Source organism: Ceratotherium simum, chromosome X (assembly GCF_057802395.1).
Source record: "Ceratotherium simum simum isolate JZ-2026a chromosome X, ASM5780239v1, whole genome shotgun sequence".
NCBI classification, from domain to species: Eukaryota; Metazoa; Chordata; class Mammalia; order Perissodactyla; family Rhinocerotidae; genus Ceratotherium; species Ceratotherium simum.
In genome coordinates, this window is record NC_141940.1 from 16,558,321 (window position 1) to 16,584,297 (window position 25,977).

The 25,977-nt window shown below is 38.0% G+C and overlaps 1 protein-coding gene across 1 annotated transcript in view; it reads right to left on the reverse strand.

Moving 5' to 3' along the window:
• Positions 1–25,977, reverse strand: part of SLC9A6 (solute carrier family 9 member A6) — a 53,385-nt gene that overhangs the window by 18,991 nt on the left and 8,417 nt on the right. The window contains 11 exon segments of the mRNA XM_087426946.1: positions 986–1,139; positions 2,081–2,192; positions 7,537–7,650; positions 10,757–10,845; positions 11,138–11,243; positions 12,767–12,908; positions 19,116–19,221; positions 21,509–21,621; positions 21,928–22,004; positions 22,261–22,338; positions 24,304–24,503. Of these exon segments, the coding sequence (XP_087283072.1) occupies positions 986–1,139; positions 2,081–2,192; positions 7,537–7,650; positions 10,757–10,845; positions 11,138–11,243; positions 12,767–12,908; positions 19,116–19,221; positions 21,509–21,621; positions 21,928–22,004; positions 22,261–22,338; positions 24,304–24,503 (1,291 nt within the window).

The window sequence follows — 25,977 nt, forward strand, 5'->3', positions numbered from 1 at the left end:
AACAACATTCAAAGAGTGTTTAGGGCTGGCTGGTCTTTTAGAATATTAAAAGAAAGGCATAATAGAATGAGAAAAATGGAGAACAGATTCTATAAAATGGGAAATACTGTTTTCTCTAATGAACCCTACACATTCTGGAAGCTCAGTTTCAGAAGTAAAATCTACAAATGCTTTAGCAACAGAGGCTGCTGTATCCATGGAAACAAATGCAGAACTCGAGATACAAAGAAGCTTTCCAATTGAATACATTAACTAGTGTGCATTGAAGACCAAGACCTCACAATCTTGACTTCAGATTGTCAGGTCAGAAACGGTGCTGATCATAAAGATGAGATAGAATGATAAGATCTAGTATCGCAATAAACTGGGCTGTCTCATATGCTGCAGATAGAAGAAAAAATTTTGATTGGATCTGGTGATATGGATCAAAAGCCTTAAATATGTGCATATCCTTTGACCAAGCAATTCCACTTCTAGGAATGCATCCTAAGGAAATAATCAAACAAGTGCACAGTGGTGCCTGCATTTACAAATGTTCACATTGCTAATGGTAATAATAATAGCAAAATCCTCAACTGTTAATGGTAATAACAAAATCCTAGAAACAACACAAAAGTCCAACAGTAGGGATTTGGTTAAACAAATTACGATATATGCAGCCATTAAAATAATGATATTTACTACATAAATGTCCATACTATATTACATTTAAAAGTAAATTTACAAGAGTACCTGTAGTGTTGTCCCTTTTTGTTAAAAATATATATAATGTATAACAAGAGGTCTGGAAAGACATCCCTCAAAATGTTAACAATGGTTTTTACTTTTCTTTTGCATATTTTCCATTTTTTTCCTGTACATTACATATTTTTTAAAGGGAAAAAATGAAACATTATAGATTTATCAAAGCTAAAAATTTTCTCCTGATTAAAAGAAAAGTAACTTGAATTATAATATTAAAATGAGGTCCCCAGTGACTACTTACCTTATATGCAGGCATGACAGCATGGCAGTGGTGCCACCACCAAATACCCACACAGTAAAAAACACAATCAGAAGTGTGGTGCTGAACATCATTTGCCGTGCATAAGTGGCAGTATCTCGAATGGCCAAGGCAAATGCCATTGCACCACGAAGGCCTACAAGGGAATGAAAGAGGTATTTCTTTAATAACTCATTACCAATGTGAGCTTCATAAATTCAAAGAAATAAGGCACATCCTGAGAACTTAGAATCACGTGAAGAAATACATAATACATATTAACATACATAAGTATACACAAATAAATAGAATTAGTAGGTGATACTGACATGCACACATCTTTTAACAATTTTTTGAAATTTATTTTTAAATTTACATACAGTAAAATTTACTCTTTTTGGTGTACAGTTCCATGCTTTGTGACAAATGCATAGAGGTGTGTGACTACTACCACAACCAAGACACAGACCTGTTTTATCATCTCTTCCAAATTCCTTTGTGGGACCTCTTTTTAACCCAACCTCTCCATCACCCTGCCAAACCCTTGGCAACCACTGATCTGTTCTTCACCACTATGCTTTTGACTTTTTGAGAATGTCATATAAATGGAATCACATAGTATGTAAGCTTTTGAGACTGGCTTCTTGTACTCAGCACAATGTGTCTGAGGTTCATCCATGTTGCTGTATCAATAGTTTGTTCTTGTTAGTGCTAAGTAGTATTCCATGGCACGGATGTACCACAGTTCGCTATTCATTCACCCATTGGAAGAAAGACAATTGGGCTGTTTCCAGGTTTTGGCAATTATGAATAGAATTGCCATAAACATTCACATACAGATTTTTTGTGAAAATGCATTAATCTTTATTTTCTCCACCATGTGTGACTATTTCTGAACCAGGAATTTGGAACCAGAACATGAAAAATTTCCCATAGCAGGGAATGGGACACTATAAAAAGAATTTTCTATTGGAGTTTGCAACTTCAATGTTTAAGGGAGTCTTATATTACCAGCATATCATTTCCATTTAAAATCCAGCTGGCATATGGGTTGCAAGTGGTTTCTTGGAGTGGGCAAGAGAGAAAGCTATAACTTACCAGCAAACATCATCATGTGTTGAAAATTTGATCCAATCTTACTTCTTCTACCCAAATTAAGTAAGAGGGACAAGGGGTAAATATTGGCAGCTCTTCCCAAGAAAATAGCAATCTAAAATTATTAATAGGTTAAGGATAATTCTTTTTATTATTAACAATTATTTAGACTATACAGTCAAGATGGTGAAAGGCTATCTTAGAGAGCTCCGTTTCTAACACACAGTCTTTTGATTCCAATGTCCAATGGAACCTTCTGCAACGACAGAAATGTTTTATATCTGCACTGTCCAACACGGTGAGTGCCTGAAATGTGGCTAGTGACTGAGAAACTGAAATTTTCATTTTATTTGATTTTAATTAATTTAAATTTAAATAATCATATGGGGTTAGTTGCTACCAAATTGGACAGTGTAGGTCTGACATATAGGAAATTCATTAGATGAACAGAAACACGTTTAAGAGCAGAGCTTCTTTGGTATAATCTTGAGATTATTAATATAATAGGTTAATTCATTTTAATTGTCAATGTTGGTAGGAGGAAGAGTAACACTGCTTCCTCAGAGCAAAGAAAAGGGCAGCTCAAACACCTCCTACCACTGAAATTCCTGCTAGCCCCGATGTGTTCCTCCGAGCCAATACTTCCACCCTGCTTCAAAGGGCAGGCTTCATGGGAATTCAGAATGGTTTTAACTAGAAACCAATTTTAGCGTCTTTTTCTCCAGATTGCTATCTATAGAGATTCCTGCTTTACAAACACAATTTTTATTTCAGGGGTTACAATATAGTCCCCGCCCCATTTTCTGAAAGGAATATAAAGGAAAATATAAGATTAAAAACAAAACAAGGCGGAGGAAACAGTGCTGACTGGTGGAGTCTGTGAGACTAAAGGCAAAAGGAACTGCACATAAGCACCACATGCTCATTGATCAAGTGGTTTCCCATGGGACTACTGGTTAACAAGTCTGATACTGCTGTGTATGCTGGGACTGAACAATTAAGTAAATGGATGGTGGATGGTGGGAACCAGGTTTCTCACTGTTGGAATGGGAGTTCACAGATCAGCAAGGGGAGGAGGCTAGAATGATCCATATGGTAATGGATTAGAGTTGGAGACATCCATATGAACTCATGTTTAGCTTAACAGAGATACAGACGGTTACATACATGAATATTTACTTTGTACATATGTACACACACACACATACAGGAACTAGTATATACATATATATATATGTCCTTGCTCTGTCAGCTGAGAGGGCCTGGAAGCAAGGACACCCTAGCAGTACTGAGTACACCTAGAGCCCAGATGTTGGTTGCTAATACCATTCCCCAATAAAAGGAACCAGGGCTCCTTGGAGAAATGGCTGATTCTAGGGCTGGGGAAGAAAATATACAGGATGAGCCTGAAGTATCTTGCAGTTCCAGAAAGTAAGGAAGTGCTCAAAAAAATTCAAGAAACACAATGACAGGGGTACATCAAAGGGACACAGGAGCCCACTGAAAGAGCTTCCAATGGCCAAAGCTGGAACAGTTTGAGCAACAAAATTTAAAAAGTAGTACTGTATTATAACCCAAAGTATAAAATAAATATCAGTGAGTCCATACTGATATAAATAAGTGACAGGTTAAAATAATAAATGGGGCAAAATAGAGAACTCTCCTGTGCAATGAATTCCAAATAATTCTGTAGAAACTCTGTCCTCGAGGAGATGGAACCTAACTCCCCACTCCCTAAGTGTGGGCTCCCTGCAGTGACTCCCTTCCAAGCAGCACAATATAGAAAAAAGGAAAAACGAGTAACTTTACAATGGAGCAACCTGACAAATTACTATTTTGGCCAAGTGATTAAGACTAACACCAACATTATTAACATGCTAATAAGTATGTACCCTTGATATGATGTGATGAGACTGGCAATTTACTTCTGTGGTCTTCCTCCCAGTGCATACACAATCCCAGTCTAATCATGGGGAAAACATCAGACAAATTCCAATTGTGGGACATTCTGCAAAACATCTGACCAGTACCCCCTCAAAACTGTCAAGGGTCATCAAAAACAAAGAACATCTGAGAAATTGTCACAGTCAACCGGAACCTAAGGAGGCGTGACAACAAAATGAAATGTGGTATCTTGGATAGGATCTTAGACAAGAAAAAGGACATTAGGGGAAAACTCTGGGGATCTGAATAAAGTATGAACTTCAGTTAATAATAATGTATCATGGGGCTGGCCCAGTGGCATAGCGGTTAAGTGCGTGCACTCCACTGCGGCGGCCCAGGGTTCAGATCCCGGGTGCGCACCGACGCACTGCTTGTCAGGCCATGCTGTGGCGGAGTCCCATACAAAGTGGAGGAAGATGTGCACAGATGTTAGCCCAGGGCCAGTCTTCCTCAGCAAAAAAAAGAGGAGGATCGGCAGATGTTAGCTCAGGGCTGATCTTCCTCACAAAAACAAACAAACAAAAACAAACAAACAAAAAATAATGTATCAATATTGGTTCATTAATTGTGACAAGCATATCATGCTAATGTAAGATGTTAATAACGGGAAACTGGGTGTGGGGTATATGAGAACTTTCTGTATTATCTTCTCAATTTTTCTGCAAATCTAAAACTACTTTAGAATACAAAGGTTATTAAAAATAGTGATTCCCTGAAAGAAAAACAAAAGAAAACAAAATAATAAAAACAAAACATGTGGGCCGATGTGGCAGCGACTGCTAGTTATATCCCCAACATCTATTCTTCCCTTACTCTATGGTAGTGGACACTCCTCCCTCTCATCTCCAGTTTTCATTTGAGTACATAGCCACCTAGATAAAGAATAGAATTCCCAGCCTCCCTGGCAGGTAGGTGTAACCAACGCATGTTAAGTAGAAGTGATGTGTGCATATTCTGGATCGTGTATTTAAAGGGAATTGGCAGACATGCCGGTGAGCCATCTTGGACCCTAAGAACAAGGGAAACTCTCCAGGGATGGTTGTAACAAGGTTGCTTGGGTCCCTGATGACTGTGGAGCAGAGTTGCCACACCAGTTCAGACTTCTGCATGAGAAAGAAACTTCTATCTTGTTTAAAATTTGGTTAATTTGGGTCATTGTCACATGAAACCAAACCTACATCCTACCTAATATAGCCAGCAAGAGAACAACTCTCGCCTGGTAAGAGTCAATTTTCATGGTAGGATTTTGTATTGAGGAACTTCAATTCCTACCAGACTCAGAAACCTATAGAGAATATTTTGCCTTGTTTCTGGATAAGAATAGTGGATCAAGCCACCTGACTGCTCAAAAACTTCTCAAAGACTAGCAGGATATGAAGTTACTGATCTCATGGGAGATTTCCAGCTAAGGTTTTTCTCTTATTAATAGGGCTTTATCTTTTTTGCCTGAAGCTCATTCCCAGAAGACTAAGACTCTGCAGAATGGCATTTCAGTAATACCTCACTTTCTCACAGAGATCCTACTTAGAGTTTTAATTAAAAAAATATTTCTGCTAATCTCTTTGGCAGAATCTTCATTTTAAGGTGGTTTTCTAAATATTTCTTTTGAAAATCACTAATTCAAGCATCTCGCTGTCTGATCACCATCTCTCCTTCCACGTTTCGCGTTCATCTAGCCCACTCAGACCGTTCTTCTCCCTCATGGGGCCTCCAATCCAAAGACCCCTCTACTTTTCCCTCAAAGAGTCCTTCCCCTTCTTCACTTCCCTTCTTAGCCACACCTTAGTAATACTCTTCCCAATACCCTCCATTCACTTGCCCCTCTCTGTGTTTTTACTGCATCCACTTGACATAACCCCAAATCCAGAGAGACCCAACTCGCTTTTTCTCCACACTTACAGCTAAGTACTCCTGAACAATGTCATACAATGGGGCAGACTGATTCTACTGTTAATACCTATTCCTCAAACTCAAATGGCTCTCTAATACTGCTCAGCAATCCTACTGTGTATTTTTGGTCAACTCACTCTTCCACTCTCTACAATAACTGTTTCCAAACCTTCTCCTCAAAACTCCTATCACCTGTAGAAGCCAGCCTCCAAGATGGTTCTCAATGATCCCTGACCCCTAGTATTCACATCTTGGTGTAGTCCCTGCTCACACTGTACCAGGGTCCATCTGTGTGACCAATAGAATATGGCAGAAGGGGGCCGGCCGGTGGTGCAAGCGGTTAGGTGTGCATGCTCCGCTGCGGCGGCCCGGGGTTCGCCGGTTTGGATCCCAGGCATGCACTGACGCACCGCTTGTCAAGCCATGCTGTGGCGGCATCCCATATAAAGAGGAGGAAGATGGGTGCGGATGTTAGCCCAGGGCCAGTCTTCCTCAGCAAAAAAAGAGGAGGATTGGTATCAGATGTTAGCTCAGGGCTGATCGCCTCACAAAAAAAAAAAAAAAAAAACGAATATGGCGAAGGAATAATGGTATGTCACTTCCAAGATTAGGTTATAAAAGGCACGTCGGCTTCCATCTTGGTGCTCTCTCAGCTCACTCCCTCTGGGGAAAGCTATGTTGTGAGCTGCCCCATGCAGAGGTCCACATGGAGAAAAACTAAAGCCTCCAGCTAACAGCCATGTGAGTAGTGTAGGGTGGATCCTCCAGACCCAGTCAAGTCTTGAGAGAGTATAGTCCCAGCCCAGAGCATGACTGCAACCTCAGGAGAGATTCTTGAGCATCCAGCTAAGTTGTTCCTGGATTCCTGACCCTCAGAAACTGTGTGAGATAATACATGCTTGTTGTTTTAAGCTGTTAAATAGGGTAATTTGTTACACAATAGATAACTGATAGGCCACCTGTTTGTATCTCAGTCTCAGCAGACGTCTCATCTCCTACTTGACAGATAAAAATAGAAGTTATCAGACAGGAACACCATCTTGCAAATGTCCCTTCATCTCTACACACCCTGTCCTCTCTTGGAACAATGGTGGAGCTGTGCCTCCTCCCACTGAAGGCCAATCCCTCCCCACATGCTTTGGATTCCATCTCCTCCTGCCTTCTCATGAGGCTGGCACTATTGATGGCCGCTCTTTCATGTAATCAACTTCTCCCTTTTAACTGGATTTTCAACTCAACAAGACACTGAGACAGAGAGAGAGAGAAAAGCAGCCTCCTTCAGCCTTTCATCATCTTTCAACTACTGGCCTGTGGCACAGACTGCAAACTCTTCTCCAGTATCTACTCTCTCTTTCTTCCCTTTAGTAATAGAGGACAAACAATTTTATCTTTTGGGTTGGCAGAGTGGTAGAAGACTTTTTTCTGTCATTTCACTCTATCAGGATTATTTGTGCAATAAACAAAAAAGGAAAATAGAATAGAATAGAAAAAAGAGTTGAAATTCTTATTTGTTTTACTCAGAGGAAATCTTTATATACTTAAATGTATTCTTATCAACCACACCTCCAAAAAACATGAAAATCTCAATAATAACTTTTCAAAATAAAACACATAATAAAGGATACAAATGCTCCTACTACAAATGTTGGATTAAAGACATGGTTCTGGAAGGTGAACAGCGTCAGCCCCATGTAGGAGAAGATGAAATTCTCTGCCAAGAAATTGAGAAGCTCAAACAACTGAAACGAAATTTTAAAAGGTTAGTCCAGTAAATAAAGTCACACAATTTGAAAACATGACTATTACTAAGATAATGAAACACTTTAAACATGTAAAGTTCATGTAAATCCCCAAAAATATGTGATTCAGAGGGGAGTAAATGTAGAGATGACATTTCTAGTCCCACAGAAAAAGCCAGGAATGTTGCTTCACCTCTTCCCGCAATCAGCTTCCCTTCTCCAATCCCTATATTCAGTCATTCTCCTCTTCCTCCACCAAATCCTCTCCATTTTTCTTTTGGAATGTTCCTTGTTGTCCCTGCCACTGTCTTAGTCTAGCTTTCATCACTTCCCACCCATAATGCTGCAAAAGGACCCTAACTGTATCCCTGCCACCCCCATCTTCCACACCACCACCCAATGCATCTCTCTAAATACGGCAGTTTCAAGACATTTCCCTCTTTGCAGGCTGTAAGATCCAGTTCAAATACTTTTGTCCTGGCACAGAATGCTTCACGAGAACTCTCATATCACTGCCTTGCCATGCGATTTCACTGTTTACGTGGGTCTCAGCTCTCGTTTAGGGAGTAAGGCCTTATGCATTATAGTCGCGTGCTCTGTACCCTCCCCTGCTGCCTGCCCACCCCCCACCTGTTCATGTCACGGCATCACTGCCTCCTCAAGTGTTACTAACAGAGCAGGGATCCAAGACTTGCTGAATGAATGAATTCAAGGCCTTCCATAGTTTGGCATCCCTCTGTCCATCACAGTTATCTACCACTGCTCTTTAACACGAGTCCTCTGCCCCACAAAACAGGGTAGCGGTGAAGTCACAACATGAGCTCAGGAGTCAGAATGGCTCGGCTTTGAATCCTGCCTTCTCCACCTGCTAGCTGTGTGGCTTTGGGCAAGTTAGTTAATCTTTCTAACCTGGGGTTGCCTTATTACTGAGAAATGTGAATAAAAATTTAAATAAATAAGTATATATTTAATTAACATTAAATGATTTAATATACTATTATGATGACTTTTTGTTTAATGATAATAGCTAAACTTTATCCAGTTTTTACTACGTGCCCAAAACTATGCTAAAGACTTTACACGCATTATCTCGTTTTAATCTCACAACAACTGTGTGAGGTATGTACTATTATTATCCTCATTTTAAAGATGACAAAACTGAAGCAAAGAGAAGTTATGTAACTTGCCCCCAGTCACACAGCCAGCAAGTAGTGGAACCAGGATTTGGAACGACACTGACTCCAGAGTCCCTGCTTTAATCCACAACCCCGGGGGTCAGCAAACTTTTACTGTGAAGGGCCAGAGAGCAAATATTTGAGGCTTTGTGGTCCATGTGGTCCCTGTCATAACCACTCAACTCGGTGGATGTAGCACAAAAGCAGCCACAGGTTATACATTAAAAAATGGGTGTGGCTGTGTGTCAATAAAACTTTATTGATGGACACTGAAATCCAAATTTCTTTCTTTTTTTTTTTGTGAGGAAGATCAGCCCTGAGCTAACATCCATGCTAATCCTCCTCTTCTTTTTGCTGAGGAAGACCGGCTCTGAGCTAACATCTATTGCTAATCCTCCTCCTTTTTTTTCCCCAAAGCCCCAGTAGATAGTTGTATGTTATAGTTGCACATCCTTCTAGTTGCTGTATGTGGGACGCGGCCTCAGCATGGCCGGAGAAGTGGTGCGTCGGTGCACGCCCGGGATCCGAACCCGGGCCGCCAGTAGCAGAGTGTGTGCACTTAACCGCTAAGCCACGGGGTTGGCCCTGAAATCTGAATTTCATGTAACTTTCATGTGTCACAAAATATTCTTCTTTTGATTTGTTTCCAATCATTTAGCCATGTAAAAACCATCCTTAGCGGACATACCTTACAGGAAGCCCTGGCCTTTGTTTGCCAACCCTTGCTCTACGCGTCCCTGCCATCTATTACCAGATGTTTGCTACCTTCTCTTCTCGATTTTACTGGTATTGGTTCCCCTAGGCTTTTCTGAATCCTCCCCATCTCTCTAGGCTCACCACTTCCTCTAGATTGCTTTCCAGCTCCTCAAGCCTCAACTGCTTCCCCGCTTCTCTGACCTCTTATATGACATATAATCTGAAACACACAATCTAGAAGTTCTATTAGTCTGTTTTTTTCATGTATACAAGCTTCATATCACCAACAAGACTGGAAACTCCTACCTTGTTTATTTTATTCCCCACACTACTGTCTAGAAAAATGCCAAATCCTTTAGCTGATTTTCTTCTCTACACTTATTGCACTGAATTAATCTGTAAAAGTGATTTGTAACTCCAACGTATATGCTTGGGGGAAAAAATGCCTAATCTCTTTTGAGAGGTAGGGAAAAAGCATAGGCCATACACTAAATTTGTGGCACCGGAAGAAAGAGGAAAAGAAAAAGTACCTTTGCTCCTGCTTTATCATGAGTCCTTTCCAGGCTAATCTCACTATGTTCTAATCATTTGGCAAAACTGAAAGCTTCTATTTCTCAACACAATCATAATGAAGTATGCATTTGTTTATATTCCAGACATTACACATTGTTCATGTATTTGTTCTATATACCTCCTAAGACTAGAAAACGCTATGCCTATTTGCTTTATAATTCCCTTCAGGTACCCTGCAGAACTGATCATTCAGCACCATAAGAAGCCCAACAACTGATGTGGTTGACATTCCTGGAAACACAGCAGCCTGGAAGAGCCTCAAGGAAGATGGAAGGAAGTTAATCTTCTCTGTACGACCCAGCAGCAGACCTAGTCAGATCAGCAGTTAATCTTATGTATATCACACAGAAGTAGCTCTAGTCAGATCTGAGTGAGCTTCTAAAACATTCCCCTTAAAAGTCACTAGATTAGAAAAAGAAGGTGACTGATCACTGGAGCCACAATAATAATAGCCCCTGGCTATTCTGCTGACCTATCGCTACCCTAAAAGCTGTCACCCTTCAATCTGCCAATCCCATCTATTTCTGGAGTCAAAGGAAGAGGAGCTGAAATGAGTAGACACTGTTTTGAACAGATCAAACATTATTTTCCAGTAAAAAAAAAAAGACTTCTGTTTCACTGTAAGAAGGAAAAGTTTATTTACAAACTATAGTTTCTCTTACCTGTTTAGTTCTATGCTGAGACTCCGTGGACAAATTATTGTATGTATAATGGGCCTGTGTGATGCCACAAAACAACACTGCAACCACACCTATAAAGACAACGAGTTCCAAGTTCACACACAAGGGGAGTTCCCAACTTTTATACTGAGGCTCTTATTTTACAGAAGTAGATTATATGCCCAGGGTTGAAATTTTCAGTTGTGACTTTGTTGAGAGCAACCAATTCCACCGAAAATCTTTTTTACATTCTAAAGTGACAGCATAAATCCCAACCCTAACAAGCGTGTTCAAATACTAGAGGAGTTGGTCCACTTGCGGAAAAATTGACTGGCAAAGTCCCTCCCTGTAAGGGTTTACAATCAAAAGGAGAAAGTAACCTACCTGTGAAACCCCATGCTTCAGCCAAGAGGAAGGTACTCCAGGACATCAAGAAGAACAAACCTGTCTCCAACAACTGGAACTCCCGTAATTTGGTGAACTTTGTCACGTAAGACTGTCAAGGCTGGTAACTAGATCTTGTAATACAGAAGTGTGACTGGAAAAAATAATAGTCGAAACAAGGCAGCCATGAAAGCAAAAGAAGGGTTCTTCAGTCTCTCTAACAAAAAAGTCACAAAATAAGGAGGCACCAAAGTGAAGAAACTGTTAAAATGAGCATCATACTGAGGAGTCAGCAGCCTTCCTTTCCCTGAGGAAGTCTTACAGCTTAGTCAACCCAACTGTTTTATGGGTATCACATGCTCTGCCAGAAATCACACAGGAAAGGACAGGTAGAAACAAGAGCAAAAGATCAGCTACACAACACAGCAACTCTGACCATTAATTTGCAACCCAAAGCAAGACAGCTTCCATAATTATAGCAATTTACATTTATTAAAAATACGTCATTTCCATGAGATTTCACGTTTATTTGATCCTCTAACACCGCTGTGATGTACAGCATTCCATGATGAAGAAACTGAGGCATGTCACTTATACTAGTCTAAAAAATATTTGTTATTTGACAGTGGAAGGGCCCGTGTCAAGCTGTGACAGATCTTAGGCTGGAATCAACAAACGTGTACTACAACAACAAGATGAACAAGATACACTTCCGACCCTCAAGGAAGTACTGGGGAAGAGATACTATCTGTTCTGGCTCCTTCTTCAGAACTCTTTTTACTGCCCCTTTATGCCACACAGTTCACCTGTAAAAAGCCATAAGACAAGTCTCTTCCAGCACAAAGCTGAAGTATAGCAAACTTAGGGATTCTTGAAAAAAGTATTTGTTTTACATGAAAGTATCTTAGAAGTTTTAGAGCTGGAAGCTCTTTAGAGATCATCTAGCCCCACTCATCTTCCCTGCTGTCCCTGCCCTCCACCTTCCTACACTGAGGTCCCACGAGGTGACGTGTCAACGCTTCTATACCAGAAGCTCCAGGAAGGCAGAGGCCATGCCTGTCTTGTTTATTTTTGATACCCAGAGCACAGCATTTGGCATGCAGCAGGCAATCAAAAAATGTTTTTTGAATGAATACAAGAATGACTTGCCCAATATTTCTAATAGAAAACTAGCTGGCAGTGCCTAGGGCTCTAAAGCAGAAGGCTAAAATTGGTGAGAGCTGAGATGATGTTCAATTAGCATCATGGTTGTACACTTCCTATTCGTCCTATTTAACAAAGAGCAAATGACTGCCGGGCTGAGCAGCAGTGCAGACCACCCAGAGGATCTTTGGACTACAGCTACCTTTATATCAATTTAGTCTACAACCTTAAAATTCACCCCCAAAGGGCCATTGTGTCTAATTAGACTTGGAGAGAAAGTTTGAGGGCACGAAGCCCTACACAAAACAATGAAATTCTTTTATTTTTTCATAAAGATGATTGCCTAATGTTTGCAAACCAAGTACTTGGTTATAAGGTTAATGATTATAACACAATGCCAATTATGGAACTAGGAGAGACCACAGAACACAGCATTCAACTACTTTGTCAGGTTAACAAGAAAAGATAAATACAATAAAAGGATATTAAAGCTGTCACCACTCCAGTAGCAGCACCCATTGCGAAAGATCCACTGAAGATCCCAAGGAAAATCCCAATAGACTTGAACATGGCTGTGACATCAAAGGTGTGGCTGTTGTCTCCAGCTGGCTGGTATGCTACTATTGAGCTACAAAAGAGAGATCGTTCTTACTTCTAGAAGCAACTTTTACTTTAAAAACATTATCTAAAAAAATAAAATATATAAATAAATAAAAACATTATCTAGTGTGTGTAGAGCTTGAAAGGTGAAATCAGAGGAGGGGAAAAATCCAAAAACTTTTGATTCAAATTGCCAAACTAAGGACAAAAGGTTACCAAAACACCCTGCAGTGGATCCAGCTAGCAAGAAAACTCAGCTTTTACTTAAATGACAATTTCAGGAGGTAGAACATTTTCAGGTCCTCTATATGAAAGTTGTACTGAGCCTTTTCCTCCAGCCTCAAGATATTGGGCAGTACTATTCTTCTGCGACTCTGCTTAAGACTTACTAGTACTGAGTGCCTGAAAGCCCTAACATACTAATGTGAACAAACTAATGAAAAATTCCACTTATTCCCAGCAGAGGCATAAGAATACAAAGAATATTGTTCAATAATCAACCCAGTCACATTTTGTTTTTCCTATGGGAAAAAAGACGACTGAAGTACCTTTTCAACTTTTAGAAAACCAGAATGGGCCCAATGCCTGATATCTATTCACTCACTGAAATGGACTTTTATAGGAAAAAGGGCTTGAAAGGCTTTACAAGGAATTAGAATCCACTCAACAGTACTTTTAGCATACCCAGTTGGATCCTCCACCTCAAACTTCTGAAAGAAAGTCACCCTATGAGAGGCCAAGACAGACAATTACAGGAGACACTCTCCATCTTGAACTCACAGTCCAAACCTGGTCTAAAAATGTTTCTTTTAAAACAGTCACCCCAGAAAATAGAAATGGCTGAGAAAATCACTGTTGCCAGCAGGTCTCTGGCAAGAATGCCTACCATTACTAAGACAGTTCTCATCTCAGTTAATTGAGGTACCAGCGTTTTCATGAAAAGTCCAGACTCAAAGACATCATACAAGTCATGTCAAAGAAAAGAAGGAGAAAAAACACATTCCTAAGAATATAATGAATTCTCCCTGTGGTTACTGCAATGTTTTTTCTGGTTCAAGGCTAAAAGATGGGCTTGCTATATCATGTACACCAAATTCTTTTCATAACTCCTTGGTTAAGTTAAAAAAAAAAAAAAAAAAAAAGCAAAAACAAAATCTAAGACCAAACTAAAACTTCCTAATTTTATCTATTTTATTTAAGTATAGCACTAACATTAATTTCTGATAATGGCATCTAGGAATTTCTGAGATTCAATCTGAATTGAAAATTTTAAACATCTGTATTTAAATGTTCAAAGTGACCAGATCATTTGGGGACCAGTAGATTTGACATTGTTTTAATAAATATGAAATGGCCTTTAATGTCATGCTATCTTACCTACACATAAAGGGCCCTACCACCATAAATGAGGTCTGACCACATTACAACACTAAAATATAGCAGCTGGCTGGAGAAAGAAAGGATATTGCCATGACAAACTTTTTTCTCCCTGGTGATAGTTTTCAAAATGCTGGGTAGAACAAAATATCTACGCCATGCCTCCTGAGGGTGCTTTCTCTGGATTAGTTCACGTAAATTCAAGATTCATATTAATCATTATTTTATTCTTTAATCCCCAAAATGCATAAGAACACATGAAAATCATTGTGGGCTGAGAACAGATGAGAGGTTTGTTTTCTTCTGTTTTAGTAAAACGCTGGCCTCTGAATTGGAATCTTAACTCATCTTTTCCACATCAATCAACATTTTATCTTGCGGCAGCAACATTTTTATGAATTTTTTTTTAATCCAGAGAATAATACAGTGTATAATTTGGGTGAAAAATCACCCCATCATTCCACTACCCTGGCAGCTTCATCTTATTTTCCTTCTGTATTTCTTTCCCCACTTCTTGTTACATGCATGCTATTTCATGTTTAGTTGTAATCATAATGAATATATGGTTTTAAATTCTGCTTCTTCAACTAACAGTGACATAAGTATTATCATAGTCTCTCTAACCATGGCTTTTAAAGACGTCAAAAATGGTCCAAATGGATATAACATAATTTAACATTTTCCCACTGTTAGACATTTACAAGTTGCTTCTAATATTTTTGCTACTATAAATAACAGTGTGAAAGAATATATTTGTGCTTTTTACAAATTTTGGACTATTTCCTTATGATACATTCCTAGAAATAGGGTATTACTATACCTATGGTTTTTTTTTACATGTTGTGCAACTGCTTTCAAATACATCTGTATTACCTTTTTGGAGGGAAATATGACTCTCTCTCTCATGTTTTTAGTGATCATATCCATTGGTCGAGAAAGTCTACTTCTAAATAACATTCTACAGAAATACTCTCAAGGATTCACAGAGATTTACACATAAATATGTTCACTGTAGTGCTAGTCACAATAATACAATATTAGAAAACGGCAAATATTAATCAACAGGAGGTTGGAGAGGTAAATTTGCAGTGCATCCATACAATGGTATAATAGAAGTATTAATATAGTACATTGTCCAAGTGAGAAAGCAAGTTACAGAAAAGTATGTATAGTACTAGGCATTTCTTTTGTTTAAAAATTATTAATATATTTATATATATGTTAATATCCTAATGGAAAAAGTCTGGATGAAAACCTTAATAGTGGTTATTTCTGAGAGCTGAAATTTCAGGAATTTTCTACTTTGTAAGTCAAATACTTTGAATTTTTGTTACAAACATGTATTAATTTTGTTATCATAAATGATGACAAAAGATAAAATACAAAAGAACAGGTGATATCAATTTCAATGTTAACAATATACGCATGATCTAGTTTTACCGCACCAGGGATTGAGAAACTCTGATTTTGCATACCCAGCATCATTGCTATTTAGGGCCAGATAATTATTTGTTGGGTGGTGAGTGCTGTCCCGTGTATTGAAGGATATTTAGCAGCACCCCTGGCCTCTACCCATTAGATGCCAGTAGCAACCTCCTCCCATTCATGACAACCAAAATGTCCCTAGACATTGCCAAATATCCCTGGGGAGGGGGGGCAAAACTGCCCCTGGTTAAGAATCACTGCATGAACCATTACCAGCAGTAACTATTTTCATTAACAATATTTTCTTGTTAACTGAATAGGTAAAAATGGCCGCTTATTTTAACATGTATATCTCTGGTAACTAGTAAAGTTAAACAGTTTGTCACATTTGTTTACTCACTGTACTTCCTCTTTTATAAAATGTAAATCATCCTAAGAAACATATTTTAAACTAGTATGAATTTAGGTCTCCAGGCTAATTATGGTATATCCATTCAGCAGAATACTAAGAAACTTAGAATTTATCTCCAACTAGATAAATAGACTACACTACATCAGTACATATAGATCTACCTCATACAGCGATGTATGAGGGAACCAGCTTCACTCTACTCTCACCAGATTAAAAGTATTAATATTAACAAAAACAAGTACTGTTAATCTAACAGGTCAAAATACAAAGAAAAACATAAATTTCAAGAAGGGTTGCCTTAACCTGTTAATTGCCAAACAGAACTCCTTCAGAAAGGGGACCCCCACTTTATGCAAGACTGCTTTTATAGAATACACATATTAGAAAATCGTCAAACTAACACAACTCAACACAAAGTAGACCATTTCTATCTAAAGTACTTTAAAAGGCAAATGAAAGATGATGACAAACACACCGACAAACACTCCAGCTAGTAACCTCCCATAGCCAGTAACACAACTAGTTTTCCTCCAGCTTTTCGGCAGGAACCTATTTGTTCAACTCCATTAAGACAGCTACACAGCTAACAAGCTCCTTGATATGATCCTCTCAGATACAGTCCCTCTCCACCAGAGTTCCACCAGACTATGTCAGGAGTTAACTTTTCTCCTCTGAATCTAGGATGGTACTAGCTCTGCACCATCCTTATAAGAATTGAGGAAAGAATCACTCAAATCATTCTCTATAAGGCTTAATTCTCTCACAGAGCCCTGTTTGAGAAGGGCCGCAATAGCAGGACAAGCATGGCTCTTTGTGACAAGTCTTATGGAAAGGGAATTCTCTTTATGACACACTTATTCTTCATCAACACTGATATGTACACCCCCACACTCAAAACTTTTCAATGAGTTTTCTTTTCCTTTAACACTATTCAGCTGTTCTTAAAGTTGCAGGAAATAAGTCACATTATTAACAGAAAAACTAAGGCACAAGGCACAGCAGTTTAAGACAGGACCAGAACAGAGATTTTTCTGACTCTTGATCCATTAGGGCAATGAGGAAGGAACACTTCTTAGTAAGATGATCAAGCAGCAGGATAATGATCTAGGATGGGAAATTGATGCTAAAAGTAAATGCCTGTACCTTATTCTCTTCATCTGGTAGCACCAGTGATCTATGTTCCTACATACCGAAAGCTTCCACAGTCTTTGTAGTGTCATTTTTTTATAACACATAAGTTACAACCACACTATCCATTTCTACCTTCTTTCAAATAATATAAAACTTTTATTTTGCACACCTATTGTCATTGAAGGTGTACCAATTCAGTATCAATATCATAGACTTTAGGTTTTATTTCTTAAATTTATATTAGTTGTGGACAGCTGCAAAAATTCTGGCAATAAATATAGGAGAGGAGTGGAATTTAAATACATTCCATTCACAAAAAAGGATCTGACCTTTTGCATATCTTCATACACAACATTTAAGGGATTAGTGTTACATCTCAGAAAGGATAATTTTCCACTTTGCAGTAATGCCATGGGGGCAATCAAACTATGCAAACCAGAGTCAGTGATGGATTACTCTTTTATAGTTAATAAAGTGGAAATTTAGGAGAGAAATAAAAATAAAGAGAAAATGTAAAAGGCTTTTACTTCTCTCTCACAGAAAGTTCTGGTATGGAGTAAAGGAAACTGTCTATAGGGTTAGATGTTTACTTAGTAGGCATGGGTTGGCAGGATTGAGTTCCTCAGAGGTTCAGACTCATTCTCACTCAGAACCTGTGAGCACCTTCTAATAACATGCATAGCAATTTCTATAATTAGATTAAAATACGGCTCATTTGATGATCGTCTTAAAAAAGTGTATTTAACACTTCTAAAAATTAAAAAATGTTTCTGAAATGATTACGTTAAATAAGAGAAATACAAATTAAGCTACAACGAGATACTTCTCCATCATCAAATTGGCAAAAATACAAAAGTACGACAAATATTCTGTTGGTGAAGCTATGAGGAAATAAGCACTCCCAAAATTTAGTGGTTACAGTGCAAAATGGCATAACCCCTTTGTCAGGCAATTTAGCAATGTCTAACGAAATTACAAATGTATTTGCCCTTTAACCCACTAATCTCACTTCTGGAAATTTATCCTACCAATATACCTATGCATGTACAAAACAGGTAAGTTCAAGGTTAATCACTGCAGCATTATTTGACATAGCAAAGGACTGAAAACTCTTTATGCTTCCAGCAATAGGAGACTGATTAAATACGCTATAGTACAGTTCATAGTAAAGTACATAGAATACTATGCAGCTACAAACAAAGAATGAGAAAACTCTGTTTTGATATAGAAAGATCTCCAGAATACAGTTATGTGAGAGAAAGCTAGGTATAGAACATATATAGCATGCTACTTTTAAAATGAGAAATGAGAGGCAAATAAGAATATTTATTCATATGTGTGCTTGCATTTGAATAAAGAAATACGAGGATTTCATTATTTTCATTATCACAAGAAACTAATAAAAATGGTTACCTACAAGGGGCTGAGGGGACAGGTGGATGAAGATAGGTGTAAGAACATGAATTTTCAACGTATACCCTTCTATATAGTTTGATTTTGAACCATGTGAATATATTATCTACCCAAAAATTTTAATTTAAAAAATAAAATGTTCATATTATAATGTTAAAACAGAATACAAAATTATATATACACTATAATCACAACTATGTAAAAATACCATGCATAGAAATAAAGAGTAAAAGGAAATGTTTTAGAATGTTTACAGCAATTGTTTTTAGGTGTTGGGAGTACATATTCTTTTTTTTCTTCCGTTTTCTTCCTTGCATTTTCCATGTTATCTATAAGTATGTATTTCTTCAACGGGAAAAAAATGTCTCATTCTTTCAAATGTTTCCATTCATGATGCACTTCATTCAATAAGTGACTTTTGGCTCCTAATACCCTAACATTCAATACACAGAATATAATAAGAAAACAAACACTTACGAAGACAGCACTATGGCAACAGCATCGTTGAGGACACTTTCACCAAAAAGAAGTGCATAGAGTTCAACATCAACTTGAAGCTCGTGGAATATGGCAAGAACAGTCACTAGCAAGCAGAAAGAGTCAGAGGAATATTTAGATATTACGAATATAACATATTCCCCTTCAGAGATGATTATCATAGTTATTTAAAAATTCATTTCTTCCTCTTAGAATTCAATCCCAATAAACGGTCTCTTATCATATTAAAGATTCAGTAATTTTATGTCAATATTTTTCTTTTCCCTAATTGTGTACCTGCAATATCTCCTTTCTCTCTCTTACAAACTGCTGAAAATAACCTTGGAGGACTGAGTTGGCCTACATTCTTCATGAAAATGCTAATAATCTTGTCTTGTACATTCATTTTCCATAAAGAAGATATTCAGAATTTCTTACAGACCAGGTGATCATTAATCTTTGATGAAGAACAACATTACAAAAAGCATTTCCTGCGGCAAACTTCATTTTTCCCTTGGAGCTTTACAAGGAAGAAGGAGCCTTCACTTTTATTTGACTAGCAAATTTCAAGCACTCCAGTTTAGCAAAGACAGTAGGAAATGAAAACACAAGTTTGGTTTTTGGTTGGGATAAAATTTATGACCAGAATTACAGCTGCTATATTTAACCTAATAAGAAGCCAACTATCAGGCTATTACAGCTTGAGAAGAAGAAAAAAAAACTCCTTTTTTAGGAAACAGTTATATGAGAATTCTTAGAAAATCAGATGAGATTGAAGTTGCATTATAACTTTAATTGCTGAGTCACATACAGCTCACTTGCTAAATAAACCCAAGCAGACATGAAAGATTATTACAACCAGAGATGGGAGAGCCTCTTCAACCACCAATCAAAAAAACAGGAAACGTGTATTTTATAAGATATAGTTTCTACTGCAAAGCATTTCCTCTGAAATATACTGATAGCAAAGCTTACCGAGAGAAAGAGAAAAGGAGAGCAGGAGCAACCCTGCAGAATTTTGAAAAGAGAACCTATGGCTCACCCTTCTATCAAGTGAACAATTGCAAAATAAGAGAATGATTATCGGAGCAAATGCCTATACTATTCAGAAGAAATGTAACTACCCAACTTTATATAAGCAAAACAGTTTTGCTTGAGCCATTCAGGCAACACGCCTACCAAAACAAAACAAGAAGGTTGAAGTAAGGTAGCCAGTCAGATTTACTTAGATTTTTCACAGGCTTTGAAAAGTCAGGGAGCTTGCTTCTAGTGAGAGACATGGAAAACAGACCACAGGCTCCTTGCAAAAACCATCCTATCTTCATATTGATAATGGGAGCAGCTACAAACAATAGGGGGCAGCCTTGATGGTCGTTAAGGAAGCAATTTGATTTTCAGTTTGAAAAATGCTAAACCACACAAACACCTCTCTAAAATGCCCTCTGAGCTTTTAAAATCATCTTTTATAGAGTACAGAACAGATTTTCCTACTTCCTATAATGTCCTGTGTTACCAGAGTTTACACAGGAATTCAGAGATAACCTTAAGATCCTATCTTTAATTGTACTGGATGACAATTATAGAAGAAGATTAACTTACAAGGTCAAAGGTAAAACAGAACAAACTTCTACCAAGGTCTTGAAGTCTAGTAAAAGAAAACTTGCATCCTTAGTTCAAAAACTGCAGTCTTTGTTCCTATCCCTATGTCTTTGGCCTACATAGTCTCTAAATTCCTTGCCTGAGTGTAGCTGTGAGGCTCACAAACACTGTATCAGGAAAACTACAACCTAACTCACACAATTAAATTCATTCTCCAGCTGTGCTAATATCAAAACTATTTTATAACCATAAAGCCAATTTTATAAAAACTATTCTTTAATGTATATTAAAGCCCCCCCAATGACCACAAATCACACTTGTAGTAGCACAACTGCCTTCTAACAATCATTTAAAAACTTTTTTTCTTACTCTTAAATGCAGACAGCTGAATGTAAACAGAAGCTTTTTAGGCAACTGGTTTTCTAGAAGCTCGAAAGGAAGTATATAATTATTACCCAATTTAACTAATCTAGTTCATCTTCTCCTATACCCAATTACTAGGGATAGACATCAACCTGAATTTCTGAAGAAAATACCTTATAGCCCTTGTCTAAACAGTATCAAATTGTGGACCAGTAATAGGCAAATGTAATAACACAAAAGAAAAAAAATAAATTTGTGCTTAAACCAAAAGGAACCATGAATTTTGTTTTTTCCCCCACAATTGGAAAGTATACTACTATGGGAAGTACCTAATCATGAATTCTACATCTCAAAGGAAGAATTACCCACATGTGCTTTGACAGCAAAACACTTCCTTAAGTACTTAAGCTCCTCACCCATGTAAAACATACCTGGATCAGTTGCCGATACAATGGCACCAAAGAGCAGGCAATCTGTAAAGTAAAAATCTCCCGCAAGTTGTCCAGTTACTTTCATCAGTGTTACACAGCCGTACATTATTGACCTGTTCAATAAACACATTTCTACTTTAGAAAAAATGTCAACTGTTAAAGAAGTTAGAATAAAGTAATAAGAAGAAGATGGGTCTACTTAGTACTTCATGACTAATCCCGAATTTAATTCATGTCATTTAAATATGGTAATATCTTGGCCTTAATGAAAATTCAAGCAACTTATTATCTATGGGAATACATTTTACTGCAAAAGTCCTTAGACACATTCAGGAATACAATACTGCATAAATCAAATATGCATTATTTTAAAATTATAATTTGAAGGTTAAAAAGTGTTTTAAGCTTCAAGTACTTACCCAATTACGAAACAAGAAATCGCTGTTCCAAGAAAAGCATATGCTAGGATAGACCCAAGGTTTCGAAAGAAATGTCTCTGACAAAAAAAAAAAAAAGTTACACTGTGTTAGAATACTTACCAATTATTTGAAAAAGAAAAGGTTTTCTATTCTAGTGTGCTATGCTAATATTAAATGCATTATTCATTAAAGGAAATAAGAGAAAGAATTTTTGTACAGGCATAAATTTCTGCATCTAAAAAGGATAAGGAGAGGAAAAGGGAAAGAAACCTGGAAAGAACTGCTCATGGAGTTGAAGGTTGTTCAAAGCATATGAAATACAAAAGCACTTACTCTTTTCAGACTATATCCTGCATAAAATATGATAGGGGGAAGTAATATGTTGAAAAATACTTCTGGATCAAAAGTAACCTGTTAAAATAAAGAGTTCTTTTAGATGAATTCCCTTAAGAAACCTCATATTACATTATCAATTATCAAAATGAAAAAAAATATTAAATGTTAAACTGGTAAAAGGCAAGAATATTACTGTGGTAATTGAAAAATATTTCATATAGGGTAGCTGTTGTTCCACCTCTCAACCAACAACAAGGAGATAGTGTTGGAGCAATCAATTAAGTCATACCTGTGCAAAGTGTGTTCAAATACTATCATATTAAAAATCTTAAAAATAGGAGAGAGCATGAACATATCTTTGCTTTAAATAAAGGAGACCCAAAACTGGTAACTTAAAATTTGGGGGTGCATCATTATTGTTGGCAAAAGGAAACAGATTTCTTGCATAGGTAACATCTCTAAAGGTATATAACATAATACCATGGTAAAAAGTTACTGTACAAGTCATATTTCTAGTCCTGACAGCCCATTTCTCTTAATATCTATTCCTATAATACAGATGCGCCCTTCTGTTCAGAAGGCTGTACTAGGATTTGACATGAACACAAAGCAGCTACACACATACCCATGCTAAAATTTCGTTTACTAGAACTTTTAAGGAACTGGAATTTTCCAAGGGTGGAAAGAACTTCTGCTGCAAAGTAAACTTTAAGTTCATATGAAAATTTATTTTTATTTTTTTTTAATTCTTTTTTTTTTTTTGTGAGGAAGATCAGCCCTGAGCTAACATCCATGCTAATCCTCCTCTTTTTGCTGAGGAAGACCAGCTCTGAGCTAACATCTATTGCCAATCCTCCTCCTTTTTTTTTTTTCCCCCTAAAGCCCAAGTAGATAGTTGTATGTCATAGTTGCACATCCTTCTAGTTGCTGTATGTGGGACACGGCCTCAGCATGGCCGGAGAAGCGGTGCATTGGTGCGCGCCTGGGATCCGAACCCCGGCCCGCCAGTAGCGGAGCACGTGCACTTAACCGCTAAGCCACGGGGCCAGCCCCGTATGAAAATTTAAAAAGCATTAAAGATGGTCAGGAACACAACCAAGTAGCTATAAAAGCCAAGTCCTGCCATTGTAGAAGACAGAAGTGGAGGCAAACAGCCAAGGGTGGGCAAAAACAGAGACATGAGCAAAGAGGCTCTGGAAGCTTCCTAATAGAAACTGTGCGGGGGACAGGAGAAAGCAGCTCCGGGAATGTCTGGGAGCCAGAAAGACTGCAAAGCTCCTACATACAGCTTGATGCACAGCATGGTACAACCACTGATACTCAGACTGAGGCCCCTGAAATTATGCTAGATTATGAGTCAAAGAAAGATTAAATTGTGCTCAGTATAGAATACCATCAGGCAAGAAAGAATTCAAAGAAATATTAATGGAATAGTTTAGGTATTATCAAATAAACTCAATATGCTGAAGTATATAAAACTCTAACGACCATCTGCAAATTGAAAGAAACGCTTATAAATTCTGCTTAACCCAATACTGGCCACCATTTATTACAACTGTCAACACCACAGAGTGAAACAAAAAGGGTTATAGTACTTAGTCTCAATCAGAAAAGGAAATGTACAGACAGGTCCATTTCCTTAGCATTCATTAGTTGAGGATTTACTTCATTTTAAAAGACTGATTAGGGGCTGGCCCAGTGGCGCAAGTGGTTAAAGTGCGTGCGCTCCACCGTGGCGGCCTGAGGTTTGCCGGTTCGGATCCCGGGCGTGCATCGATGCACCGCGTGGCAAGCCATGCTGTGGCAGCGTCCCGTATGAAGTGGAGGAAGATGGGCACGGATGTTAGCCCAGGGCTAATCTTCCTCAGCAAAAAGAGGAGGATTGGCAGATGCTCAGGGCCGATCTTCCTCACAAAAAAAAAAAGACTGATTATTTTAAATATCATTGAAAATGCATTATTTATTTTTCTCCTGAGTCACTTTGTTGCTAGTTATACACTTTTTAAAAAATCCAAAGATTCCCTTTAACTAAGAACTTACCTTTCTAAGCATTTCATTATCTTGAACGTTATTGAGTTCATGTGAACTAATCTCTCCTTTCAGCGTATACTCATAAAATTTTCCACTAACGTTTACCAATAAGGTAGTTGGGCTTGACTGCACTTCACAGCTCAGGGTCACATTGTTTACATCGCTTGGAACATGAATGCCATATCGAAGCACAAGGCCCACCAAGAGACCTGGAAATAATAAAAGAACAATATAAGCTCTTCTTTCGAACAGAGACTACTTCTGTTGTACCCTGCACACATCTTTGGATTGATAGGAGAAAATCTCTTATGATAGCCCCTGTGGTTCAGAACCTATTTTTAGACTGAATGCAGTTACATTTTAAAGTATTACTGGGGCCCGCCCGGTGGCGCAAGCAGTTAAGTGCGCACGCTCTGCTGCAGCAGCCCGGGGTTCGCTGGTTCAGATCCTGGGTGCGCACCGATGCACCGCTTGTCAAGCCATGCTGTGGCGGTGTCCCATATAAAGTAGAGGAAGACGGGCATGGATGTTAGCCCAGGGCCAGTCTTCCTCAGCAAAAAGAGGAGGATTGGCAGATGTTAGCTCAGGGCCGATCTTCCTCACACACACAAAAAATAAAATATTACTAAATTCACAATCTAAGAGTCCAATATTCACAAAATCCAGTGGGACAGGAGGGAAAAACATTCCCTAGGGTAACAGCACATATCACTGCATTTCTAGATCAAGATATAAATACGTGATTAGAAAGGGAACAAAATGAGGAAATACCTCCAAATCATCTGTACACAGAATATGCTCCGACGTGTCCCCACCGAACAGTGTAATCATGTTAGAAATGTATTTATTACCTCCATCCATTGATTCACAAAACTGTTCAACACATACATTTCTCAAGTTATTCCTAAAGCACATGACGGGCCAAATAATACCCATTTAACAAACTGGCAAGTCAATAATACTTGTAGATTTATTGAGTTCTTCTACTACTAAAAGATCAGACTTTAATTTTAAAATATAGTCATGCATCACTTAACAATGGGGATACATTCTGAGAAATGCGTCATTAGGCGATTTCATTGTTGTGTGATCATAGTGTGTACTTACACAAACCCAGATAGTATAGCCTACTACACACCTAGGTTATACGGTACTAATCTTAGGGGACCATCAACGCATATGCAGTCTGTCACTGACTGAAACGTTGTTATGTGGCACATGACTATATACGCTTCCAAATCAAAACATGGAATAGAAATCTTGAATCTGGCACTATGATATCAACATATTGCTAGAATTTTACCCAAATCATCATACTGATATTCAAATATACACAGTGTTCTAGGTACTATAAACTTATACTGACCAAACTGTTTAATAACAGATTTATTGAGATATAATTCACATATCATAAAGTTTACCCTTTTAAATTGTACAATTCAGTGGCTTTTAGTATATTCACAAGGTTGTATATTGATCACTACTACCTAATTCCAAAACATTTTCATTGCTCCAAAAAGAAACCCCATATCTATTAGCAGTCACTCTCCATTTCTCTCAGCCCCTGGCAACCACTAATCTACTTTCTCTATATATAGATTTGCCTATTCTGGACATTTTATATAAATAGAATCCTTCAATATGTGACCTTTTATGCCTGGCTTCCTTCACTTAGCATAATGT